This window comes from Eptatretus burgeri, chromosome 8 (genome assembly GCF_056783735.1).
Source record: "Eptatretus burgeri isolate ZD-2024b chromosome 8, Ebu_testis_v1, whole genome shotgun sequence".
NCBI lineage: Eukaryota > Metazoa > Chordata > Myxini > Myxiniformes > Myxinidae > Eptatretus > Eptatretus burgeri.
In genome coordinates, this window is record NC_140968.1 from 37,488,345 (window position 1) to 37,515,044 (window position 26,700).

Sequence of the window (26,700 nt, forward strand, 5' to 3'; positions counted from 1 at the left end):
ACTGTCCATTCAAATTTTTATATTGCAGGCATCTGCAACTCACCACAGGTGATTTCAATTCCAAAGTTAAGCAGAATCACCAGCTTGAAATCTAATTATTTCTCACTACTTTTCAAAGGTGCCAATAATATTGTCCGGGCCATTTTAGGATTTCTGTGTGGAATAAGCGAAGATTTAGTAATTTTTTCAGCTTTTTTGTTTTTTTGTTCTCCTGCAAACCAAAGAAATACATGTGTGGATATCAAAATATTTTTGAATTTCAACAATTTTCTGGAAGAAATGATGCATTATTTAAAAAAGTGCAAGGGTGCCAATATTTTTGGCCATGACAGTGTATATATATATATACATATATATATATATATATACATATATATACATATATATATATACATATATATATATATATATATACATATATATACATATATATAGATATATATATAAATATATATACATATACATATATATATATACATATATACATATATATATATATATATATATATATATATATATATATATATATATATATATATATATATATATATACATATATATTGTTGCGTTCTGGGATCGATTGGGTTGTGTCGACTGTAATAAACCTTACTCACATCAGCCCCTACCCCCAAAACTGCCCTTACTGAAAACCTTCACTTCATAAAAGGTCAATCATATACTGACATTCGGCTTATCACAACCATTAAACGGTACAGTGGACAGAAATAATTCAAATAACATGATCAGAGAAAGACACCGACAGTGAGAAATACAAGGACAGTGAAGGAGAAGGGAGGTCAAGAGAACAATGCAAAGTTTACATGTAAATAAGCGAGTAGTGGAGATTGAGTAGAAAGCATGTTTCAGCATACCTGCTGCCAGTCAAGAGTTTGATGGTGGCACCAATGGCTAATAAAAACACCACCGTGCGAAGTATAAACACCATCCGCAGCCGAGCCACGTTCGCCATGGTGCTGCACTTCAGCTCATTCTAACCATCCTGCTACAGATATATAGGAAGGGATGAGGGGAGGAGGGTGCAGTTTTTCTGTAAAACTGGTCTATCCTGCTCTGGAAGATGCCAATCATCAGGACTTTAAAGCAAAATGCAATTAAGTAATAAAGTTGCAATAAAGTAAACACTTTCTATGCTGTGATCTGAAAGAACTGCAACGAGGTGAGAAATACACCACAATGTAGGAAGCCAAAATTATTTGATGGATATTATTGATGTCCTGTATTACACACGTGAGTATTCCCATCCAATTCTTTAGAAAGATGGTGCGAAATTGTATGATAACTGGAATACTAAACAAAATGTTATGATTCCAACGCCTCCATTTTGGTATTGCACTCTGTTGCACCCTCAGGTTTCTGCAGGGTGCACACGGTCTGGCAGTAACATTCTTCTTGTCAAACACCCAAAATCCCAGCTAAACCTCCACTCATTTGTTCCTCTTTTCTCTCACATGTGGAACCATCTTCCTCATGGTTACGCATGCGAGACACCCATTCTTCCATCCAGGGCTTCAGCTGTTCACCACTAGCTCAGCAACACAAAAAGTGAAACTACAAGTTTGCTTCCATTTGATTGTTCCGACATCCAAGCGGTCTAAAGAAATGGAGAATGATCATGAAATACAAAGGAGCCTGGTAAAAGATGCTCAGATATATCCACGATGTGGAGAGGGTCGCACCAATAAGAAGACTCTGTTAAAAACTTGAATAAAAGATTGCCTTTTTTTTTCTTAAATATTGTTACGGATTTCAGAAATCCGGTCTGATGAATGCATCCACACATCCAGGTCCTCAGACAATTATTTCCTCAAATGCATGTTCAGATTAGCCCTATCCCCATGTCTAATGGGATGTTAAATGTGATGCATTGAGAAGGGTAAAGGATAGATCCCCTCTCTTATGGGAAGCTTTTTTCTTTACGACAAACACGTTTACACACATTTCTTTCATGAGCTCTGAAGCCCGCCCCCCCCATTCTTCCTCAGCAACAATCTTTCGCGAGCTCAGACGCCCGCCTTTTTTTAAGAGTGCAGGGGTCGTCATGGTAACTGTGCGCAAGTGGAGCTTGGGGCGGACTGCACCCGCAGAGACGGCCCGGAGATATAAAAAGCGGGAGAGAGGAAAGCGAAGGCGAGAGGAAAGCAGAGAGGAAAGAAAGCGGGGCAAAAGAAAGCCAGGGAGGGAGAAGAGAATGAGAAGTGCTTGGGCAAGTGAGAGTGTGGTGCGCGTGTGGGTGTCTGACCAGCGCCAACAACGAGACAATTCGTCCTTCCCAGTGCTTCGGCAAGCGAGCGTGTGGTGCGCGTATGGGTGTGAGCAGCGCCGCCAAGAAGTGAGGCATGGGTACGGTCACCAACAACACCAGTGTCTAAACCCACGACAGACGATCTCGGTGCCCTCCAGACTTCAACTGGCGTTGATGGGGGAGGTGCGATTTGAGCCAGGGGTCAAAGGTGAAAAAAGGTGGGGGCCTGATTTTGGGGGAATAATTCCCTGGCCCCGAGCCAAAACTGACTTTCTTCGTCCCCCGCACGGCGCGGGGAGGGGGGAACGAGAGGGCACGCCCCTTTTTGGGAAGCTTCCAGAAGGCAGGTGGAGCCAGAAACGGGGCGAGGCGAAGGGCGGAGCCCCGCGCTAAAAAAGGGCCAGACGAGGAGGGTTCGTGTTCGTCTTCTGGTTCGGGTCGTGAGCTTGTTGTTCTTGCCGAGCCCTCGATCCTTGCGCGAGCCCTGGAATCCCGTGAGCGAGCGCGGAGATAGCGCCGGAAGACCCCGTCCGTTCCCCAAAACCCCGTCCGTGCTGTCAAGCGGACCACACGTGTGGCGCGAGGCACGAGCTCGCGGACCATGCCGGAGGAGCTCGGAGTTGCGGTCACGAGAGAAGGACTCGAAACACAAAGGGAAGTCGCGACTTCCATTTTCTTTTGGGGTTTGGTGTAAATGTGTGTGTGTCGCGCCAATCTGGTCAAATAGAATCGTTTAAGTGTTCCTGTGCTCATGTAAATTATATTCGGTTGTAGCTCTGCATTGTGTTCTTGCTTATGTTTCTTTGCTTTGATTGAAAACGTGTATAAAAACTGTTGCTGACTGTAAATACGTGCTTCCGTGTGTCGCGTATTAAATGTGCTGGTCCCATTGTTCCCCGTTTTGCTTCGTCTTTTCCTTTAATTGAATCTCCATCTTGCATCACGTAAGGGATTCGTAGTGGGTTTCAACATCCCTGTAATTAATCGGAACCGTCAAGGCCGTCGATAACTCCGCTTGGTTATCCCTGTAATACGGAACGAACCGCTTAAGGGGTTCGTGTCCGGAGTCGGCCTTTGGCGTGGTCCCATCCCTCGGCAGATTACCCGTGCGAGTACCATAGGTGTATCGACTTTCGGCGATTTACCCTATCTCGCGCGGGTGGACTGCGGACTGGGTGGCGGTGGGGTTAAACCCCCACCCGTGACTAGTCTCTGGCGGTAGTCACAGGAGGGTCACGACTGAATTGTCCGTTCCGGTGGGCGACGTGTCCCGATTTGAGTTACGTGGCCGATCGCACGCCGGACGGGCCAGAATTCGCAACAATATCTTGTAAAGAGTGCCAAGATTCTGTCTCAGCAACAACATAAAATTACCCACATCTCCTGTCCTAAACAATAAAAAAATATCAAGTATGATGCCATAAGCTTCACCAAAAGAGATATACTGTTGTGGGCCGGGGTTCGGTGGCGATAAAGGACCACTCGGTGGAGCAGTAGAGCCGTCTCCCACCGAACACCCGGAATTTAGGTCGTGACTCCCGGACAAGTCCGAAAGGTCACGGGTCACTTAAAAGGATCGTGGTCGCCAATATTTTGACGGCATGAGGTAGGGTTAGTTGCCTAATTTCAATATACCTAAGTACCCACGCCGTCTAACTACCGGGGAAGCCACACCCTCGGCCGACTTTGTCCGAACCAAGTCGCTATCACCGACTCGGAGCCGGCGTAATCGAGTGGAAGCTACTAAAGCCGTGCTGGACCCAATGACAACTTACCGGCACCAAGGGCCTCACTAATTATCAATACGCATCGTGCTGGATCAATGGGAGAAAGCACAGATAATGAGCTGGAACATTTAGCACGGGGGTTTATTTATAAACAATAATCGGGGAGGGGAGCACACAAAGAGCAGAGTTATCCGAATAAAAGAAATGCAGGCAATGTATAGTGAGCGAAAAGCACTTAACAGTTCTACTTAAAAAACTGGTGCCCCACACACACACACACACACACACACACACACACACACATACACACACACACACACACACACACACACACACACACACACACACACACACACACACACACACACACACACACACACACACACACACACACACACACACACACACGATGGCCGTGGCCTATATTTTGGCCCTTCAGCTTGGAAGAGAAAGGCGAGCTGAGGGCAGGGGCCTATTCTTGCACCTGTCCGCCTCGTGCGGTCTGGTCGAGCTTGTACGGTGGCGGGACTCGAACCCGCCGCCAACAACGCAGCACCAAGCACCAGGGATCAGCCAGCACGGACAGACGCCAGCCAGCCAGCACGGGAACGGACCAGACGAGACGAGCACCCGCGGGTAGACGAGAACGCCAGCAGGCAAGACGAGGCTTCTTCTCTTTCTCCTTCTTCTTCCGACGGCTCGCCACCCTCTTATCCTTTACGACGGGGCGAACCTTCTCTGAGGGACTCGCCTCCAGATTGGACGAGAGGCGAATATCCCATCTGGCTTGGCGGGGCCACCCCTGAGGTGGTCAGCTTCCTGATTTGACGAGGTGTCTCGGTGGGTGTGTCGAGGCGTCTTGGAGGCCCGCCCCCGAAGAGGCTCCGTAGTAGCTTTCGGAACGCTGGCCTCCCATTGGCTGGGGCGCGCGTGCGATGCTTGCCCTTTGCTCATTGGCTGGAGGAAACGTTCCATGCCCTTCCTCGGAGCAGAGCCTCGATCCGAGGCGATGGAGGCTCCACCCATGCTTTCAGCTAAAAAACACGTAGGGAATGGCGACCGGGTTGAGTGACGGACGGTGCTGTTGTTGTTGTTGTTGTTGTTGTTGTAGATGTTTAAAACCTGACTATAAAATAACTGACAGCGCACACACAAAATTCCCATTCATTCAACATAGGGGATGGATTCTAACTATTGTTACGGCTGTGGAAATTCGCATTACACCATAAAGGGCCCTCAGGTGAGATATCTCTGTAGGTACATGTGTCGTTAGCCCAAACCCGTTGTATAGAGGGAATTTATGTGATCCATCTGGGCTGCGACGCTTTGAGTTAGCCATTTTTCTGTTCTATCTTTTATTTCAAACAAACAAAAACCACCAACGATGCTGGTGGGCTTTTCCCGCCTGTTTCTCCCGTTTGAGTTCCCCGCGCTTGGTGTGAGGGAAGGGGGAAGGGCAGCTCGCCGCCGATTGGTGGATGAACAGCGTGAGGTGGTCGGGGTGAGGGAGCGCCCCTTTTCGAGAACCTCCTCGAAGGAGGGTGGAGCCGAGAACGGGGCGGAGCGAAGGGCGGAGCCCCGCGCTATAAAAGACGGACACGGGCGGGGCGTTCTCGCTCTCCCTCACTCTCTTCCTCCTCCTCTTCCTCTTCGCTCGTCTGCGTGTGGTTGTTGCTGTTGGTGGTTCGTTCGTCTACGAGTTCTTCAGAAAGTTTTCCTATGAGTCCAGCTGGAGGGAGTCGAGTCGGCGCATCCTCGTCCTGGGCCCTGTCGCCGTCTAAATCGGGAGAGGGCGAGCCTTCGGCCAGGTGCCGGAACGATCAGCCCGCGGTCCCGAGCATCAACAATTTCCCCTCCCCCATAATCCGCGCTGAGATAGTGCCGGAAGCCCCGTTCGTGGCGCGGAGTGGCTACACGTGCCGGCGCGAGGTGCGAGTCGCAGACCACATCGGGGGAGGCTCGGATTCGAGGTCAACGACGCGACGCTGGACGACGCGTGCAGGGAAGTCGCAACTTTCTCTTTTCCTTTGGGTTCGTGTCAATGACTGTGGGTGGCGCCTGTCCTTGAAGTAAAACTGGTTAAGTGTTGCCGTGTGTCGGGTTTAGTCGGGACATCTCTTTTGCCTGTGATTGTGTAGACGTGCCATTTCTTGACTTGCTTTTGCTTTATTGTACATGATGATTGTGACTGTAGACGTACCTTCCGTGCTGGTCTGCGTGTGCAATTAAACGTGCTTGTGTGAACTTGTTCCCCGTTTCGCTGCGTCCTTTCCTTTGTTTGAATTTCATCTTGCATCACGTAAGGGGTTCGTAGTGGGTTTAAAACGCCCGGTAATTAATCGGAACCGTCAAGGCCGACGATAACACCGCTCGGTTATCACTGCAGCACGGAACGGACCGCTTAAGCGGTTCGTGTCCGGAGTCGGCCTGTGGCGTGGTATGATCGCCCGGTCGACCACTCGCACAGGTACTTAGGTAGATCGAATTTGGCGAGCAACCCTATCCTGCGTGGGTGGGCAATTGGCACGATCGTGGTGAGGTTAAACCCCCACCCGTGACTAGCTCCCGACGTTGTCCCGAGAGGGTCACGACAGAATTGTCCGTCCGGTGGGCGACGTGCCGCGATTCGAGTTACGTGGCCGTTCGCACGCGGGCGGGCGCGAATTCGTAACACTATACACATACTTATCGAAATAACTGAGCTACGGGGACTGCTGTCTGTTTGTGTGCACAAGGCTTCCAGAATCGTAACAATATATATGCATGTGTATATATACTGTATCTATACACGAATAAATGTGAGTGTGTGCGTGTGTGTGTGTGTGTGTGTGTATATGTGTGTGTGTGTGTGTGTGTGTGTGTGTGTGTGTGTGTGTGTGTGTGTGTGTGTGTGTGTGTGTGTGTGTGTGTGTGTGTGTGTGTGTGTGTGTGTGTGTGTGTGTCCTCAATAACTCCAAAAACATGAAACCTATCAGCCTGAAACTTTACATGCACACCAAGAAAACTCCACGGAAGTGCAAGAGTGAAAATTGAGTGTTTGGGTTAATTGAAACACCCCTTTTGAAGATAATTAACGGCCTTATTTAATTATAACCTTTCCCAAGCGCTCCTCGGCCAACTCGCTCTCTCGGGTCTTCAGGCGTATCCTGGGTTACCTAACTGAGGTCTGAAGCTGCCATGTTTTTTAGCCTGCTCAACCATGCCTAGATTCAGTCTCATAACACAGAGCCAACACTTTTGTCTTCTGCTTCACTCTCAATGACATAGTTGAGCTACAGAGCTAGAAATCGCAGGGAACGAATACTATAACACCACCAAACGCTGAAAAGGAAAACAGTGTAGGTAAAAAAAAAAACAAACGAAATGGCAGGAAGTCAAAGTTGTGTCAATCTTTTTGAAACACCCTGTATACACATATACATATTAATTATGTGTTGTTTGAACTGAGAACCATTATGCATTATTTGACCATGACTAGGTCTATTAATTACATGCCATTTAAAGCAATGGATCATTTAGTACCCCTTCAGAACCTGACTACTATTGGAACATACTCTTTAGACCCCTTTTGACATTCTACATCCTTATGACCTTTACACCCTTGAGACCTGTAGACATTTAGACATTCACCACACAACATCTGTGGAATCTTCATGCCAATATACAGTCTATACTTTCTTCAGCAAGTAATGCGCAATCTCTACCGACTCGGAGGGTGGGTACTGTCCTGTTATGTAATAAGTGGAAGGCCCCTAAACAGCTTTCATATGATTGGCTTTATAAGACCAAATTAAACCTTCATTCCCACAACAGCATGATGCTCCTTTACCCCTGGATTATCTGAGATTGTGATAGTGCAAAACTAAACGAGGGTATTTTAAGTTAAGGTTCTGCCACTGTGATCAACCTGAATTTCAACAAAAAGGGAGGGCATCATGAAACTTAAGAGATCAGTGAGCGTTCAATTCATCGGCCACATTCTAAGATTTTCCACGTTATATATTCTCTTCCTCCAGCCTCAAAATGAAGTGAACGTAGACACACAGAAAAGAAAATTGGTAAATGTTATGGCAACAAACCTTCATCCCTGCCAATTTGAGGCGGGTGAAATTGTTTGGCTCACCAGTTATTGGTGGTTGGGAGTTATCAATCGTTTCTGTTAGGCTCCGTCAGTATGGACTTTTTTCGATATCGATATACCGGTGGGGTCATACCGGTATATAATCGATATTTTGTTTGTAGGCACAATAACTCGAGAACGGAAGAGGCTACCAATGTCAAATTACACCACGTGATTCAGGAGGGTGATGGCTTGCGCTGATTAGATTTTGGTCAAAATCGGTCAAAGGTCAAGGTCACAGTGAGGTCAAACATCGAAAACATGATAACTCAAGAACGGAAGAAGCTACCAATGTCAAATTACACAACGTGATTCAGGAGGGTGATGGCTAGCGCTGATTAGATTTTGGTCAAAATCGGTCAAAGGTCAAGGTCACAGTGAGGTCAAACATTCGATTTTTGATGGTTTGGTACAGAATCATCGTAGAAACTTCTGGTTTGCGTCGCTACCTTCTCGAGAGACAGCTTTTATTAGACAAGGTCAGAGGTCAAGTTGACGATTTCGTAAGTACCAGTCTATGACTGCTTGTTACTTACGAAATCTAAAGATTTCGTATGTATATTGATGACTTCCGTCATCTGTTTGTGTGTTTGTTTGTTTGTGTGTGTGTTTGTGTGTGTGTTTGTAGGCACGATAACTCGAGAACCGAAGAAGCTACCAATGTAAAATTACACCACGTGATTCAGGAGGGTGATGGCTGGTGCTGATTAGATTTTGGTCAAAAATCGGTCAAAGGTCAAGGTCACAGTGAGGTCAAACATTCGATTTTTGATGGTTTGGTACAGAATCATCGTATAAACTTCTGGTTTGCGTCGCTACCTTCTCTAGAGACAGCTTTTATTCGACAAGGTCAGAGGTCAAGTTGACGATTTCCTAAGTAATCCTAAGTAAGAATATGTAACATTTGGCTGTCGAGAGAAGGGTGCGAAAACCCAAACTGGTTACGGACAGTGATTGACATCACTCGTCCGAATCCCGCCACCGCTGAATCTTTAACAATATATAATACATATACACACACTAGAATATAAGACCCGTCGCTTCGCTGACGGAAATACCAATCTTTGCTGTGATGGCTAATCAATAGGGCAAGAAGAAAAAGGATTCCTGGGAATATGGGGCGAACCAGCTTCACAAATTGGTGTTTGCAGTTTCACCATGTGTGCGCATGTACCCATTAAAAAAAGGAAAAAAATGTCACAAACCTTCCCAGGAGTTCCCTAAATCCACCGTAGTTTGATTTATTTTAATCCGTTAATCCATTCTCAATTTATAACACTACAGACAGACAAACAGGGAGAAAGGTCAATATATATATATATATATATATATATATATATATATATATATATATATATATATATATATATATATATATATATATATATACACACACACACACACACACACACACACACACACACACACACACACACACACACACATACATATGTACAACCTGCTTAGCTGATGGGTCAACAAAGTGTGTGTGGGGGTGGGGGGGGGGGGAGAAGAGAGAGAGGAGGAAAGTGTGGCAGGAGGGGGGAGGTGGGGAGAGTGACACCTCACCAAAACATTGCTAATCACTGCGAGAGAGACAAAGTCAGAAACACACAGGCAGAGACACACACTCACACACGTAGAGACAGTGAGGGGCGACAGAGGTGTGTGAGGAGAGTGCTGTATTTTAAGAGGGGGAGTGAGGAGGGGACAGAGTGAGAAAATGGTGGGGGAGAGGGGGGGAAAGACAGGTGAGGGCTGGAGGTGGGGTGAGCAAAGAGAATGAAATGCGGCGCTTAATGACCAAACACGAAAAAAAACAAAAAAACGTGTCAGAACAGCTGTACACACAATGACACAACAGAGTTTGTAAAGTAATCCTCTAACACATCTGCAAAAACTTTGACATTCCACTTTCAGAAAATTTGTGGGAAAATGAACCAAAAGCAATCACTGAGAACATTGAAGTTCCGCTCACATATGACCTTATGATCCAGGTCAGGTCAGGTATGGGAGCATGCACCAGAGCAGCGTGTCACTGCGTCCACTTTCTGCCAGAACTCCAAGGGCCTCCATCTGGCCATCCCCATCTCCTTGAGATGCCGATCAACCTGCTGAAACCACGAGGCACTTGGTCGGCCCATTGGCCTCCTCCACACATGAGACTTGCTCAAAGAATCTGGTGAGCAGGATCAGCATCAGGAAAGCGAGCCACATGTCCATACAGCTGCAGCTGATGCTCACGGACTATGCAGGTAACAAATCTCATTTGAGTCTCTCTCAGCAACCGCTCGTTGGACACAAAGTCCAACCAGCGATAGCCAAGGATTCTCCCAAGAGACATGGTACCAAAGGAATTAAGTCTTCGTCTCAGATCCCTGGTGACTGTCCAAGTCTCACATCCACAGAGCAAGACTGGAAGCACCAAGGACCTGAAGACTCGGACTTTCGTCCTTCCGCACAGGTACCGGCAGCGCCACACCCCATGATCGAGTTAATCCATGACTCCCCAGGCCCGACCCAGACGTCTCTTGATCTCTGACTCACAGCCAGCAGAGACATGAATATCACTGCCAAGGTAAGTGAATCTCTCCACAACCTCAGCATCCTCACCACAAACAGGACAGCAGCATCCAAGATGTCATTGAAAGCCTGGATCTTAGTTTTAACCCAGGAAACCCATAATCCCAGCAGCTCTGACTCCTCATTTAGCACCTCGAGGGCCCCCAAAAGCATATTTAAAGTCTCCGCAAATATGACTGCATCATCTGCGAAATCAAGGTCAGAGATCTTGACATTCCCAAATGATGTACCACAGCTTGATCTCTCCGACATCCTCCCCAGAATCCAGTCCATACAAGTGCTGAAAAGTGTGGGTGCCAAAACACACCCCTGATGAACTCCAGTAACTACTGCAAATAAGTCAGAGATGGTTCCACCACATCTCACAGCACTCTCAGTAACAGAGTAGAGTTCAGACATCAGATCAATCAGTTTTGGTGGCACCCCACGAAGACCAAGAATCCTCCAGAGGGCATCCCGATTCAATGAATCGAACGCTTTACAGAGGTCAACATAGGCTGCAAGCAGCCCCTGCCGAAACTCTCATCTGCGTTCAGGGAGGACCAGAAGAGCAATTATACGGTCAATCGTTGACCTCTTTCGTGTAAAGCTGATTGCTCTGGACACTGATGCTCAAGCAGATCGTGGCGAACCCTATCGAGAATTATCCGAGCAAAGACCTTGCCCTGAGAGCAAAGCACTGAGAGCAGCGTCAATGATCAATCTCATTTGCCACACCGCCAGCGTTGGAATACCAAGTCCAGCGATGAACTTGTGTGCTATGAAACCATGAACCGGCCACGCTAAGTCCATGACTTCTTGCAAAGTCGAGGAACTTGGTGCTATTCAGGTTCACAGTTCCAGACCCCTGGGGACCAACACACATGTCATAACCATGGCACCCACCCAAAGGGAACAACGCCTCAGGTTAACCCAAGGAGACCGCCGTCTGGTGTACGACACCTCAGCACCACTTCGACACACTCTCCTGCAATCTGACCCGAGAATGTTACCCCGTAGTTTCTCTCATATCATCAAAATCTATCATCAAAGATTGGGGTTTCTGAAGGCTTTGCCCCAATCCCATCATCCGGTGAGCTGCCCTGTGAAGGGAAGCTACACAGGAGGTACTCCCACGGAGTGGGTTTTCAGATTTTTTTTTTTGCTTTGACAATGTTTTGCAGAATGAAAGGTTTTACGGTGGCCAGAGTGCTAATGCTGCCACCAACCTCCTCATAAGCAGTAACCCAACTTCAGGAGGGCATCCGCAGACACAGTTGGGCACGAGATATGGATGGCGGTTGGCTCACAAGGAGCTCCTCCACCCTTTGACAGATTTTGTGTTTAATCCTGCTGGCTGTCCATATCAAAACACCTCCTCACCAGGAAACCTGCTGGGGGAGACGGTTTAGTCGCTGACAATCCCACCATGGAACAGGTTAGTACAGGTTTACTTGGTACCTGGAGCAAGTCACAGTTCTGATCTGGCCTGACCTGACAATCCCATCGGGCGTGAACATTGAAAACAAAGCATTGCGACCAGATATCATACTTTGGTGCAAAAAAACAGAAAGAAGGCATTGCTAATTGAGGTGTTGATACTGGTGATTTTGGAGTAATGATGCAGAAATCAAGAAAATCACCAAATACCAAGACCTCTAGCATGAAGTGAAAAGATCCTGGAAGCTGAAGAATCCCAAAGTTGTACCAGTGATGACGAAGAACCTCACAGAGATATTAAAAACCATCCTACAGTTGTGTGTGTCACAACACAACAAACGCCCTGTCACAACACATTTATTACAACAAACGAACTACAGTTGGAAGCTGTCCTGGGCTTAGTAACGATCCTGAAGAGAGCCCTCAGCACGAAACTTTGAAAACAGAAAACTTCACAGCTTGGTCCGTGAATCGTAACCCCTTACCGAAATGAAGGTGAACACTTTGAACCTGCCCTGGGAGGATTCCATTCCACATTCTGAAACCACATATGTAGACACACACACACACACACACACACACACACACACACACACACACACACACACACACACACACACACCCAATATCAGCAATTTAGGAATCGGCAGGTTGGAATCGGTGCGATTACCAACTACAGCACTTGCTGTATGCAACTCAGAAACCTTGAATAGCTTTCACCGAAAAACAACGTTGGATTTTCATAGATGTTTCAGCGATATGTTCACAAACATTATTCTTTACTATCGACAGTGGGTACTTGGCAAGTGGCTTAAGCACTCCAATTAAATTGTTAATAAGGAACGGTTGGCCAGGCTATCACTGCACACCATAAAGGATACCTTTAACTTTAAAGCCAGTCTTCACCGCATACGCAGCATTGAATGAAATAAAATGATTTCATTCACATAATGACTTCATCCACAAAAGAGTTCCAGCTTAATGCAGAACAACCCTGGAGACATCACAAAATTCAATCACCCGTGAAATAAACCTTGCAGAAAATCTGCCATTTTGCCTGCTCGGATGTGTACGCGTCACATGGAACATCGGTTTGGCTTCCGTTTATTTATTTATTTATTTTTACCAGATTTGCTTTGATTCCCTGAAGAGCATCTCACGAAACCTCTGAAAATATAGACATAGATCTGTGTTGTGTAGTAAAATCAGCCAACACGTAAGTCCTTTGGCTTCATTGTTGAATGGCGGCTCTTACCTCCTCCACTCTTCGACATCTCGCTGACATCACTCTCGGTTCCGCCTAGTCAGTTCCGGCTCATCATGCATACATTAATATTCATGCAACTCTCAATACCACAATCTGGCAGACACTATGAATCGGCAGTCCCTCGGTGGAATGGCGTGAGGTCGAGCGGTGAATGCATTAAATCATACAGCTCAATGAAGCTCGTTAATTTTGATGCGTTCCAAATTTTTTTGTTCCCTCAATATAATTCTCCAAACAGTAGAAAAAGATAAATTTAATGCTTTGGAAATTTCACATAATCTTGTGCATGTATGGAGGAGGAACATATCCTTGCTTGCTGAAAGTAAATAGGTATATCGGCTTAGTTATAAGACTCGTTATTTCTTTAAATTATCAGATTTCACAACAGATTTCGACACTTATTTCGTCAGGACGATATCCGATCCTCAAAACCAAAATTATATTTTGATGATATACTTTAATTCGTCCGTGAAAGTAGATCATGGAAAGTTGAATCATATAATGCATGAAATCGCTCCAAACTCCCAATTTGAAAACTATAGTACTTACAAAAGCAATGTACACAACGAGTCGTAGCTCTGATGAACAGGTATTCGATAATATGAGTGAGGAAAGTGAAAACAACATCTTTATCGTTAAGAAATCGTTACGGCCTGTTCCAACTCAAGACATTGTTGAGCAGGCCAGAAAACATGGCAGCTTCAGACCCCAGCGAGATTACCCAGGATACACATTTCGACCCAGAGAGGGAGGTGGTGGAGGATCACCTGATGAAGGCTATAATTAAACCAGACATTTGGTGTCAAAGCCACCCAATGCTCGCCTGTTTATACATTTATCGTTTTTAAAAGACTAGTCTAATAATATTTTTTATAAAGCATTGCAGTGAAGTCTGATCAAAATAATTTTAAAGCAATATATGTATTTGTATATTGTAATCAGTAAAAAATAGTGTGGTAGATAAAAACATTAGAAAGGAAAAAAAAATAACGTGCACCAAAAACTTTAACATTTTCACGCTGACGTAGACACTCACGCTCACGCTCACGCCGGGGGTATCGCTATAGCTCTCTGTTCTTCGAACAGGCGAGCTAATAAGGATGTTAATTATCTTCAAAAGGGGTGTTTTAATTTGCACAAACACCCAATTTTCACTCTTGCTCTTCCTTGGAGTTTTCGTAGTATGCATGCAAAATCTTAGTCTGCTCGCTTTTATAGTTTTGGAGTTATGGAGGAGAAACACTGACACACACACACACACACACACACACACACACACGCACGCACGCACGCACGCACGCACGCACGCACGCACGCACGCACGCACGCACGCACGCACGCACACACATTACCTTTTATTAGTATAGATGTAGCATGTGTATTTACTTTTAGCCACTGGGCTTAGCCCCTTCCCTCCTAATAGCCTTTGGTCCCTTATCGGCTTAATCTGGGCTTGGCTGTAGTAAGTAAATGAGAAACAACATGTAAAATGCAGTCCAAATCATGCAGTCGTGGCCAAAAGTATCGACACCCTTGCATTTTTTTTTTCAAATAATGAACCATTTCTTCCAGAAAATTGTTGAAATTAAAGAATCTTTTGATATCCACACATGTATTTCTTTGGTTTGCAGGAGAACAAAAAAACAAAAAAGCTGAAAAAACTACTAAATCTTAGCTTATTCCACACAGAAATCCGAAAATGGCTCAGACAATATTATTTGCACCTTTAAGAAGTTGTTGGAAATAATTCGATTTCAAGCAGGTGATTCTCCTTTACTTTGGAATTGAACTCACCTGTGGTGAGTTACAGGAACCTGCAATATAAAGATTTGACATTGGTAGCTTCTTCGGTTCTCGAGTTATCGTGCCTACAAACAAACAAACACACACACAAACAAACAAACAAACACACAAACAGATGACGGAAGTCATCAATATACATACGAAATCTTTAGATTTCGTAAGTAACAAGCAGTCATAGACTGGTACTTACAAAATCGTCAACTTGACCTCTGACCTTGTCTAATAAAAATCTGAAAACAGCAGTTGGGAGAAGGCACCCTTAAAATCTGGCAGAACTGGAGCAGTTTCCACAAGAAGAGTGGGCCAAACTGCCAGTAGAGAGGTGTGGGAAACTCATTCATGGCTATAGGAAGTGTTTGACTGCAGTTATTTTGTCCAAAGGCTGTGATACCAAATATTAAGTCGAGGGTGTCAATCAATTTGTCATTGCTATTTCTTTTTACTTTCTGATTTGAAAGGATATTTTCAGTTCTGAATCAAAAACAAAGGTTCTGTAATATTGACAGTGAAATATAGAATTGTGGAGATAAAATACTTTTTCAATTTCAACTTATTTTTGAGAAAATTGTGAGTTATTTGAAAAAAGTGCAAGGGTGCCAATATTTTTGGCCACGACTGTTGATTTTGCTTTTCTGATTATTATCCGTCTCGGGCATGAAAGTTTGACATTTCATTTCCCTCAAAGCGTTAAAATTTTAAAACATGAGTCATATACTGCATGTGTTTGTACTTTCTGATGGGAATTTACAAGCCTACAATCTGAAGCATTGCAGACGCACTTCATCATGTTGTAAAAGCAATTTGTCATTGTCGTTTAAATATAGCATGTCGAGTGTCACCAAAGAAATGTTTTGTTGAATATAGTACTTGCCGCCATAACTTTTTTCATCTTGCTTATCAATTGATTTATTTCACTAACCATTGTGCATGCTGTGTACTGTTGCTACTGAGAAGTATTTTATGTCTCTTCGACTCTTCTCTTGCCATCTGTGAAGAGCATGTTGGACTCCATTATTTACATTGGTGTGGATACTCATAAGGGGTAATGCATGATGTATGGGGTATGATAGGGAGGTTTTTATTTGGTGAGCAATTGCTTTGCTTCAAGATTTACAGCAATTTGTAGTTTTGGAGGTGTGCGGAACTGGAGTTTAGGTGAGCCTGCAAAATGTGAAGAAGCACATGGACACTAGGGTCCGGCGATATATCGATATACTGGTGATATCACCAGTATATCGATATATTGCCGGATTTCCATATCAGTATACTGGTCTTGGATTTCTGAATATACTGGTGTACCGAAAAAAATCTGAATTTTGATGCATGCGGCATCTTGGCTAAATGTGGAAGAGGAACAGTGGAATGTATGACGTCAAGACGTACTAGGAAGTAAGTACAGTAGGATTTAAATTTTGAACATCAGCATCCGAGCTCATCAGCTCCATACAAGCAATCATGTTTTTCTTCACACTTGTGGCTGGTTTTAAAGCAATTGCTAATTGGTTATTCATATGAATCGGGTGTGCTTTAGAAACCTTGTGCTAAGTTGGTGATCTGCGATAATCATACTGGAATGGAAGCGATACCGGTATGAACTAGTTCCGATTCCCAGAATAAGATAGGCCTTCAATCTGAATGTACAAGGTGCCCCACAGAAAACCAGGAAATTTGAGATTTTGAGATTTATTTTGCCGTATTTTACCATATCAAAAAACTAACATATAAATTTTCTAACCGTTTTTTTTATTTCAGAATGCAGCAGTTATCAAATTTTCAACGTGAGGTGATTGTTCTCTTTAAGAAAGAGCATCCAACTTGGGGACTGAAGAAATAAACTGAAATAAACTCGACAAATAAACTGTACCAAATTTCCTGGTTTTCTGTGGGGCACCCTGTAGAATAGATTTCCAGTTCCCGCCCATTGTGTAGAGGGATGGGTAGAGGGAAATGGCCTTGTTCATTGTGCTTCATTCACTCAGTGATTTCCTCGGTCCCCCGAGTCTCGACTCTCCAACATTTGTCTTTTAGTCGAACAATCCATCTTTCAATTCCTCTTTAATTCCAGCTACACCCATCCATCGCTGGTCCGTCACCCTTTAACTTCCAAAAAAGTAACTCACGAACTCCTCAGTCCTCACGATCCTGCCCTTTTTGCCTTGCAAACTCTATAAATCCCATTGGAAACTTCCTTCACCCGAAGACTGAATACACCCATTCGTTCCTCCATCTCAAACCCCTCTTGTCGTCCTTCCACCTCCCAACCCCCATTTCACACCGTCCCCTTCAAACCCCCCTGTTCATTAAAACATCCGAAACGATCCCTCCCCCCACCCCACCCCCGCCACCACCACCATGTCACGAATAGTAATTACCCGATTAACTCAGTTGCCTCAGTACCTGGTGTTGCCTGGTGTTGACTTAATGGTTAGGGTGGTGGGTTTGGATCCTAGGGTCCTGAGTTCAAATCCCGCTCAGCTGTTGAATTAAGACCAGGTGGGGTTGACTCGGCCTGTCATCCTTCCGAGGTCGGCAAAATGAGTGCCAGCATGTTGGTATACTGTGTCGGAGTGGCGACCTGTCCAGGATTGTTCCCAATAGCCAAGGAGACTGCTCAGCAGCACCAACGCTCTGCACAGAGTATGGTCCCAATCTCCTCCTCCTCCTCCTCCTCCTCAGTACAATGACCCGTATTAATTACTCAATTAACTCATTATCTGTTGGCTTATAATATACAATGGATTCCTCAGCGTGCGAAAATCGCCGTGGAATTAAATACATTTCTTTCTTTTCTGAAATTATTTCCTGCAAAACTGCCCAATAAATTCCGGTCATTGGCGCTATGATTGTCGTCATCATGCGAGATAAACAATAGCTGCTCCCTGCTCGTTCAGATGGAATTTTAAATAAACCCATTATACTGGTATTCCGAAAAAAAACGGTATAAAAAAAGAAATAAATCAGTAGATATACCGGGTTGTGATACCAACAATGAACAAATCTAAGAAAGGCCTTTACAGTCATTAAATACCGTACATGGACTCCATGATTTAACAAGAAAAAAGAGCAATCAGAGATTGCAGTCGACCCTCGCCAGGACTTCTTTTGAGTGGTGCACTTTTTTTTAATAGGTTTTACGGTAAATCCAATATGGCTGCCAAACCATGTGACCGATGATATCATGTGTGTGAACCTTTTGTTCCCTGTGTGAACCAACCTACCCACCAAGTTTCCGAATCCGTCCACAACTTTTTTGAGATATCGTGCAATCGCTTTTGGTCCTTTCTCTCAAAGGTGACAAATCGCTTAAAAAATTCTAGTGGTCGGATCCAGATCCGGATCTTCACCAAAATCTAATCAGTTCGTTCTTTTCACACACCGAACCTGTCCACAAAATTTAATCCGGATCCGGCCACAACTTTTTGAGATATCCTGTGCACAAACAAACAAGCAGTCATAGCCTGGTACTTACAAATCGTCAACTTGACCTCTGACCTTGTCTAATAAAAGCTGTCTCTAGAGAAGGTAGCGACGCAAACCAGAAGTTTCTACGATGATTCTGCACCAAACCATCAAAAATCGTAACGTCGACCGAAGCAAAAATCTCCATTTCTCCACGCAATTATTTAATATTATTTTATCAGTCACAAAACCGTAATATTTGGTCATCCACCAACAATCTTTACATAATCCGACGGCGTAGCGAGTCAGGCATGCGACGATAACCTTTATTGGGATAAAAAATGACTTTTAAACACCATCTTTATCGAAAACACCATCAGTGCGCACACGCAAAACCTTTACGTGACTCAATGACGCGTCTGCTTGAGCGCGCTGCACCACGTGACGAGCCGTGACGCGGCGAGTGAAATATTTTTTATACAATCTTAAAAGTCTCCAAAACATCCGATTTTTACCAGAATTTCGACAAATGAGTGTTAAGCGTCCTAAGCAATCGCAAAAACCGAAGACAAAATTAAAATCAAAGTTAAAATGAACTTGTAACGTCGACCGAAGCAAAAATACTCCATTTCTCCACATGAATTTACGGAATTATGTTTGACCTCACTGTGACCTTGACCTTTGACCGATTTAGACCAAAATCTAATCAGCGCGAGCCATCACCCTCCTGAATCACGTGGTGTATTTTGACATTGGTAGCTTTCTCCGTTCTCGAGTTATCGTGCCTACAAACAAACACACAAACACACACACAAACAAACAAACAAACACACAGAGGACGGAAGTCATCAATATACATATGAAATCTTTAGATTTCGTAAGTAACAAGTCACTCAACCACTGCAGTCTCCGGGGTTATAACACCGGCTGGTTCGGCACAGTCCTCGGGTCAAGTGCCTCGAATCGCGATACCAACCTACCCCTGGACCTTCCCAGTTGGGGGAATCGACCCCAGTTACACACTGGTTTTATCAGATACCGAGCGAATTCTGCCAGTCTGTAACCATTTTGGTTTTTATATCCAAATCGAGCGGATTGTTCCTCAGCGCAGCACGAATTAATTCAAAGCGGAAACTTCATATGAATCAGCCAGATTTATTGGGGACACATCGGGGAAACACAACACAAGCAAAGCATTCACGACAATGTTATAATTAATCTATTACCCGTTCTTAACTAGGGAGCTACGGATTACGGGTTTCGAAGGGGACCCTAATGAGATAAACCTTAAACAACATGCAGACAAGACACGGACAGCATGCAGACAAGACACAGAGTACTTGGTGATGCTTCAAGGACGAGAGAAAAAGTGTCGCAGGCACGAATGTGGCTCGTGACAAGCGGATGTCCACGGATTCGAGCACCCAAGCTTAAACACGCCGCGTGGCAAAATGGCGCACGTCCATGTGTCGCAGCCCTCACGCACGCAGCCTCAGTGCATTCAGACCCCGCGAGGTCGACTGCACCAGAGCGAAAGATCCACGGTGGTATGCTCCAGCTGGCTTTTCACAAGGTCCAGCATACAAGTCCAGGCCTGGCCTGTTCACCAGACAAGGCCAAATCGAGGTGTTGGGCTCCGCAGGCGGATCAGCAGGCGGATCCACAAACGTGTCGAGGACCTCCTCATAAGAATCGATCGCCGACTCGACGTGCAGGCAGCCTCTCCCACTGCCCAAAATGGCAGACTCGGCGCGGTCAGGTTCACCACCCCCTTCTCGAAGCTCGCCCGCCTCAAAGCCGACTGCTGACTCACACACAGCCAGTTCTATCCAGCCGATCGTGCCACACCGGTGCTCGCAGTCCCACCTTCTGCCGATCGCAGACTCGGCGCTCGCTTCTCAAAGCCGACTGGCTCCTCCCTTCAGTTTCACTTCCTTCTCTTGGCCACTCCCTCTCAGCCGACTGGGCGGGGCCCCGTCCGGAGAAGGGAAGGAAGAAGAAGAACCCCTTGGTACCCCACCAATGTACGAACAATGAACAGTCTCTTACACCTCCCGACACACATGTAACGTCCATTTACCGAACAACCTGGTTAAACATGCATTTAATGGGGGATCTGGGCTAATCCTATATTTAATGACACACTAAGGGCCATTTCCGCAACAATGTGTGTGTGTGTGTGTGTGTGTGTGTGTGTGTGTGTGTGTGTGTGTGTGTGTGTGTGTGTGTGTGTGTGTGTGTGTGTGTGTGTGTGTGTGTGTGTGTGTGTGTGTGAGAAAAAGAAAGAAGTTGCACACCGAGCAATAAAATGATTCAAATTTAAATTCTTTATTGAAAGCCTGACATACCGTTAAGTACCGTTGGGGACAGTTGGCATCATGTATTGATCCAGGTCCTAGCCAATCACAAGGCTTCCTTATAATTGAATGACTCTGCTGTTTGTGTTGATGTTGTAATCGATTCCATAATGCTTTGTATGTGGGATGCAAGTCGATGTGTCGGTTGATGGAGTTTTCACAAGAGTACCAGGCCTCGACATTCTCACGGTTCACCCTTGATGATCCTGTGCCAAGGATAGTTGTCCGATTCCCGAAAAGAACGTGTGTTGGTGTGCGTGTAGATGTTGCAACCAAGGACAACTTGTGTCGATGCCTTCCAGCACGTTGGCATTCGGTTCGCCATGTGGATAAGCATTTGGACATTTGGCCAACGTATTTGGTTTCACAATCTTCACATGGGATGCTATAGATGACGTCATTTGTCAAATTTGTTCACATGGTCCTTCGACTTTGACAGCTGTGATCAGAAGGATGATTGTGGTTTGTGAGTGATGTTGACATTGTACTCACGTAGTTTGTGGCTTGTGGTTTCAGAACCATGTGTGTTGGTGTGGTCAGACTGGAGCTGCTGTATTTGTGTCTTTTATGAATGAATTAGGGTAGTGTTTTTCTCACAGTCGTTGAGTGATGTGCAGCATCTCCATGCGGTGTTGTTCACGGTCATTGCAGTGTGTTTTTGCACGGTCAACTAAGCTGTGAATGCAACTTCTCTTGTGAGAGGTGGGATGGCCACTTCGCTCGTCCAAAACTTTGTCCGTGTGGGTGGGTTTACGGTACACCCGTGAGTGTAACTTGCCATCTCTGTCCCCAGAGAGATGGTACGACCAGAAATGGCGGAGATCCAGCTTGTTCTACCTCACACGTGAACTGCATTGCTGGCCATGTTGAATTGATCTTTCTAAGGAAGCGGTCAACATCTGCCTTCTTTATGATCACGAATGTGTCATCAACACACCGCAGCCACAACCTTGGAGGAGGTTCACCATGTAGTGCAAGTTCTTCAAAGCGTTGCATCACCAGTTCGGCGATGAGCCCCGAGATGGGTGAGCCCATCGGGGTTCCTTCATGTTGATGGTATATGGTGCCTATGTAGACCTTTTCGGTCGACCGGATTTTACGAAACTTCAATGCCGAACCGTCGCAGAGTCGGTGACATTAATGTCTGAAAATTTCTGAACGATCGGTTGAGCGGTTTTGAGCTGGAGGCGAGCGGACAGACAAACACACAAACACAAGACAACCTCCTTCACCTTTGGTGGCGAAGGTGAAAGCAAAATCGAGCGAACGTCGTCGCAGATCAAGCGCTGTACGAATGCGAACAGAAACCAGGAGAAACGATATTGTATGCACGGTTGTTGTTTTTGGTTCACGAGCGCCAGCCAGTGACCAATATATGGGCTGTTTCACAATGAGGGTACCAAGTTTGTCTCACAACCACTAAAAATTCAAACTCAATATTTTTATATTATTATTTCTCCAAATCCAACGTTGTTAATTACAATACTTGAATCCAAATTTTTTGATCATCTGAATGAATATTTCTTATTAAAAATAATACCCCAAGGATGTTCGGAGAGTATTTTTTAAACGACAACAGTCATTAATACAATTCAACTATAACCACAAAACAACAACATTATCAAACTTCAGTGGTTTCCATATGTTCCACAAGTATTATTCCATTACTGGAATTATGATTCACTCTACAAATGAAGTATTATATATCAGTTATTGAAGAAATATCAATAAAAGACTGAACTAAGTTTCAAATATCCAGAAAAAAGATATGTTTTAATTACCACCGTCACTAATAGCACTGCATATGATGGAACTTAGCACAAAATTTTAAAACTACATGTACTTTTCTTCATATTCTGAAAAAATTACTAATTTATCTCTGAAAATAAAAGTTTACCACCACAATGAAAAATATGAAGAAAATCACATATTTCTTCCAGAGAGGACACATTTTTGACAGACACATGTAAGGCAATCAGTGCAGGCCATGCAAATAGAAGGTTATTGGTTACACTCAAGCTTTGTAGCATAATATCAGTGCAGGTATAAACACACTTGGTAAAACACACAATAAACTTTTAAAAAGACCCTTTATTTGTATAAAAAAATTCTTCTTCAATATGCATTTCCGGAGAGGACATTTTTTGACGGACGAACGGTGGGACATATTTATTGAGAATGAAATAAATATTCATAGTCTGAAACTAGAGGGGGAGCACTCGGGAGAGTGCAAAACCTCCGCCGCCAATACTGCGAGGTCACTCAAGTGAACTTGATATCCTATTCATTTAATTTGATGTCAACAGTGCTCACAGAGTGAGAGTTTGCAACTTTCCCTTTTACATACTCAATTCATTCGTCATAACTAGATTCCTTGAGACAGAAATTGATTTTATGTGGGTATATCCACCTGAAGTTCCAAAATCAGCAGCAATTATAATTTTGGCATGTTTTTTGTTAGAAATCACTTGTAACATGTAGAAATGCAAAATAAAAAAAAGTTGCAAAAATTTTTTTTTTCTCAAACTATTTTTTTTTGCGGTGGGGGAGGGGGTGCAAATCACTTAAAACATGTAGAAATGCAAAAAAAAAAATTCAAATATATTTTTCAAAATGGCCGCCATAGTGGCCATATTGGATTTTGGACCAAGTCCAACATCTAAGAGCATGATCCTTCGACCATACCTAATCCCCCCACCAAATTTCGTCAAAATCCATCGAGCAGTTTTTCCGCAATACTGTTCACAAAGAAACAAACACACAAACAAGAAGTCATAGACTGGTACTGACAAAATCGTCAACTTGACCTCTGACTTTGTCTAATAAAAGCTGTCTCGAGAGAAGGTAGCGACGCAAACCAGAAGTTTCTACGATGATTCTGTACCAAACCATCCAAAATCGAATGTTTTGGATGTTTGACCTCACTGTGACCTTGATCTTTGACCGATTTTGACCAAAATCTAATCAGCGCTAGCCACCACCCTCCTGAATCACGTGGTGTAATTTGACATCGGTAGCTTCTTCCGTTCTCGAGTTATCTGTACCAAACCATCAAAAATCGAATATTTGACCTCACTGTGACCTTGACCTTTGACCGATTTTGACCAAAATCTAATCAGCGCTAGCCATCACCCTCCTGAATCACGTGGTGTAATTTGACATTGGTAGCTTCTTCTGTTCTTGAGTTATCATTTTTTGGATGTATGACCTCACTGTGACCTTGACCTTTGACCAATTTTGACCAAAATCTAATCAGCACAAGCCATTACCCTCCTAAATCACGTCGTGTAATTTGACATTGGTAGCTTCTTCCGTTCTCGAGTTATCGTGCCTACAAACAAACAAACAAACAAGCAGTCATAGACAGGTACTTACGAAATCGTCAACATGACCTCTGACTTTGTCTCATAAAAGCTGCCTCTCGAGAAGGTAGCGACGCAAACCAGAAGCTTCTCCAATGATTCTGTACCAAACCATCAAAAATCGAATGTTTTGGATGTTTGACCTCACTGTGACCTTGACCTTTGACCGATTTTGACCAAAATCTAATCAGCGCTAGCCATCACCTTCCTGAATCACGTGGTGTAATTTGACATTGGTAGCTTCTTCTGTTCTTGAGTTATCATTTTTTGGATGTTTGACCTCACTGTGACCTTTGACCGATTTTGACCAAAATCTAATCAGCACTAGCCATCACCCTCCTAAATCACGTCGTGTAATTTGACATTGGTAGCTTCTTCCATTCTCGAGTTATCGTGCCGAAAAAACAAACAAACAAACAAACAAGCAGTCATAGACTGGTACTTACGAAATCATCAACTTGACCTCTGACCTTGTCTAATAAAAGCATGAATCAGTCAGACGCCCAAGGGGAGCTTGAATTCTGAATTCATTGTGGTCTACGATTTTTCACTGTGGTTTGCAGATAATGAGTCCCAGACAAAAAATAGATTTCTTATAAAAATTCCATGTTTTTTGTTTTTATTTTTTAAAAATTGATTCAGTACCAGCAGGATATGCCAGATAATAGGTGTATTACTTTTCAGAAGAATCTGATAAAAGACTTATTATTTATTATATATATCAGTTATTCATCGCTGTTCCAGAATTTCGACAACCGAGTTTTAAGCGTCCTAAGCGATCGCAAAAACCGAAGACAAAATTAAAATCGAAGTTAAAACGAACTTGTAACGTCGAGCGAAGCAAAAATACTCCATTTCTCCACATGAATTTACGGAATTATGTTTGACCTCACTGTGACCTTGACCTTTGACCGATTTTGACCAAAATCTAATCAGCACTAGCCATCACCGTCCTGAATCACGTGGTGTAATTTGACATTGGTAGCTTCTTCCGTTCTCGAGTTATCGTGTCTACAAACAAACAAACAGAAACGGAAGGCATCAATATACTTTCGAAATCTTTAGATTTCGTAAGTAACAAACAAGCAGTCATAGACTGGTACTTACGAAATCGTCAACTTGACCTCTGACCTTGTCTAATAAAAGCTGTCTCTCGAGAAGGTAGCGAAGCAAACCAGAAGTTTCTAGGATGATTCTGTATCAAACCATCAAAAATCGTAACATCGACCAAAGCAAAAATCTCCATTTCTCCACGCAATTATACCTTAACGTAACTCAACGACGCGTCTGCTCGAGCGCACTGCATCATGGGACGACCCGTGACGCGTCGAGTGAAATATTTTTTATACAATCTTAAAACGTCTCCAAAACATCCGATTTTTACCAAAATTTCGACAACCGAGTTTTAAGCGTCCTCAGCGATCACAAAAACTGAAGACAAAATTAAAATCGAAGTTAAAATGAACTCGTAACGTCGAGCGAAGCAAAAATACTCCATTTCTCCACATGAATTTACAGAATTATGTTTGACCTCACTGTGACCTTGACCTTTGACCGATTTTGACCAAAATCTAATCAGCACTAGCCATCACCCTCCTGAATCACGTGGTGTAATTTGACATTGGTAGCTTCTTCCGTTCTCGAGTTATCGTGCCTACAAACAAACAAAGAAACAAACAAACGGAAGTCATCAATATACTTACGAAATCTAAAGATTTCGTAAGTAACAAACAGAAACGGAAGTCATCAATATACTTATCATCAATATACAGAAAGGGGTGAAAACAGTAGCCTCCGATCTTCGATGGCGGAGGTTAATGAATAATATTGTTACGGCTGTGGAAATTCGCAAACCACCATTCAGGTCCCGTAGGTGAGATATCTCTTAAGTACATGTGTAGTTAGCCCCAAACCCGTTGTTTAGAGGGAATAAATGTGATTCATTCGGGCTGCGACGCTTTGAGTCAGTCGTTTTTCTTTCTCTATCTTTTATTTCAAATAAAACCCAACGAGGACGCTCGGTGGGCTTTTCGCGCCATTTTTCTCCGCACTTGGTGTGAGGGGAGAGAAGCGAGGGGAGGGCAGCTGGCCCCCGATTGGTGGATGCGCGGTGTGACGCGGCCAGGGAGGAGGAACGCCCCTCTTCGAGACCTTTCTCGAAGCGCCTCGAAGGGGGGTGGAGCAAAGAACGGGGCGGAGCAACAGGGCGGAGCTCCGGGATATAAAAGTCGGAGACGGGGGAAGCAGTTTGGTAGGTGCTCTTGCTTGGTCGATGCTCTTGCTTGGTAGATGCTCTTGCTTGGTGGATGCTCTTGCTTCGTGGTTGCTCTCGTCTTCCGGCTCGCTCGTCCTGGTGGCCGCTGGCAGGGTCTTTTGTGGGGCAGTTGTAAGACCCCGCTG

At 44.3% G+C, this 26,700-nt stretch overlaps 1 protein-coding gene across 3 annotated transcripts in view; it reads right to left on the reverse strand.

Moving 5' to 3' along the window:
* HEXD (hexosaminidase D) overlaps positions 1-26,700 on the reverse strand; it is a 134,177-nt gene that overhangs the window by 98,206 nt on the left and 9,271 nt on the right. For 2 of the 3 annotated variants that reach the window (XM_085891593.1, XM_085891591.1), the window contains exon 2: positions 873-1,003. In XM_085891593.1, coding sequence (XP_085747719.1) covers positions 873-970 — 98 coding nt within the window. In that variant the 5' untranslated portion in view covers positions 971-1,003. The remainder of the gene's footprint in view (positions 1-872; positions 1,004-26,700) is intronic. The other variant, XM_085891592.1, reaches the window with a different exon arrangement.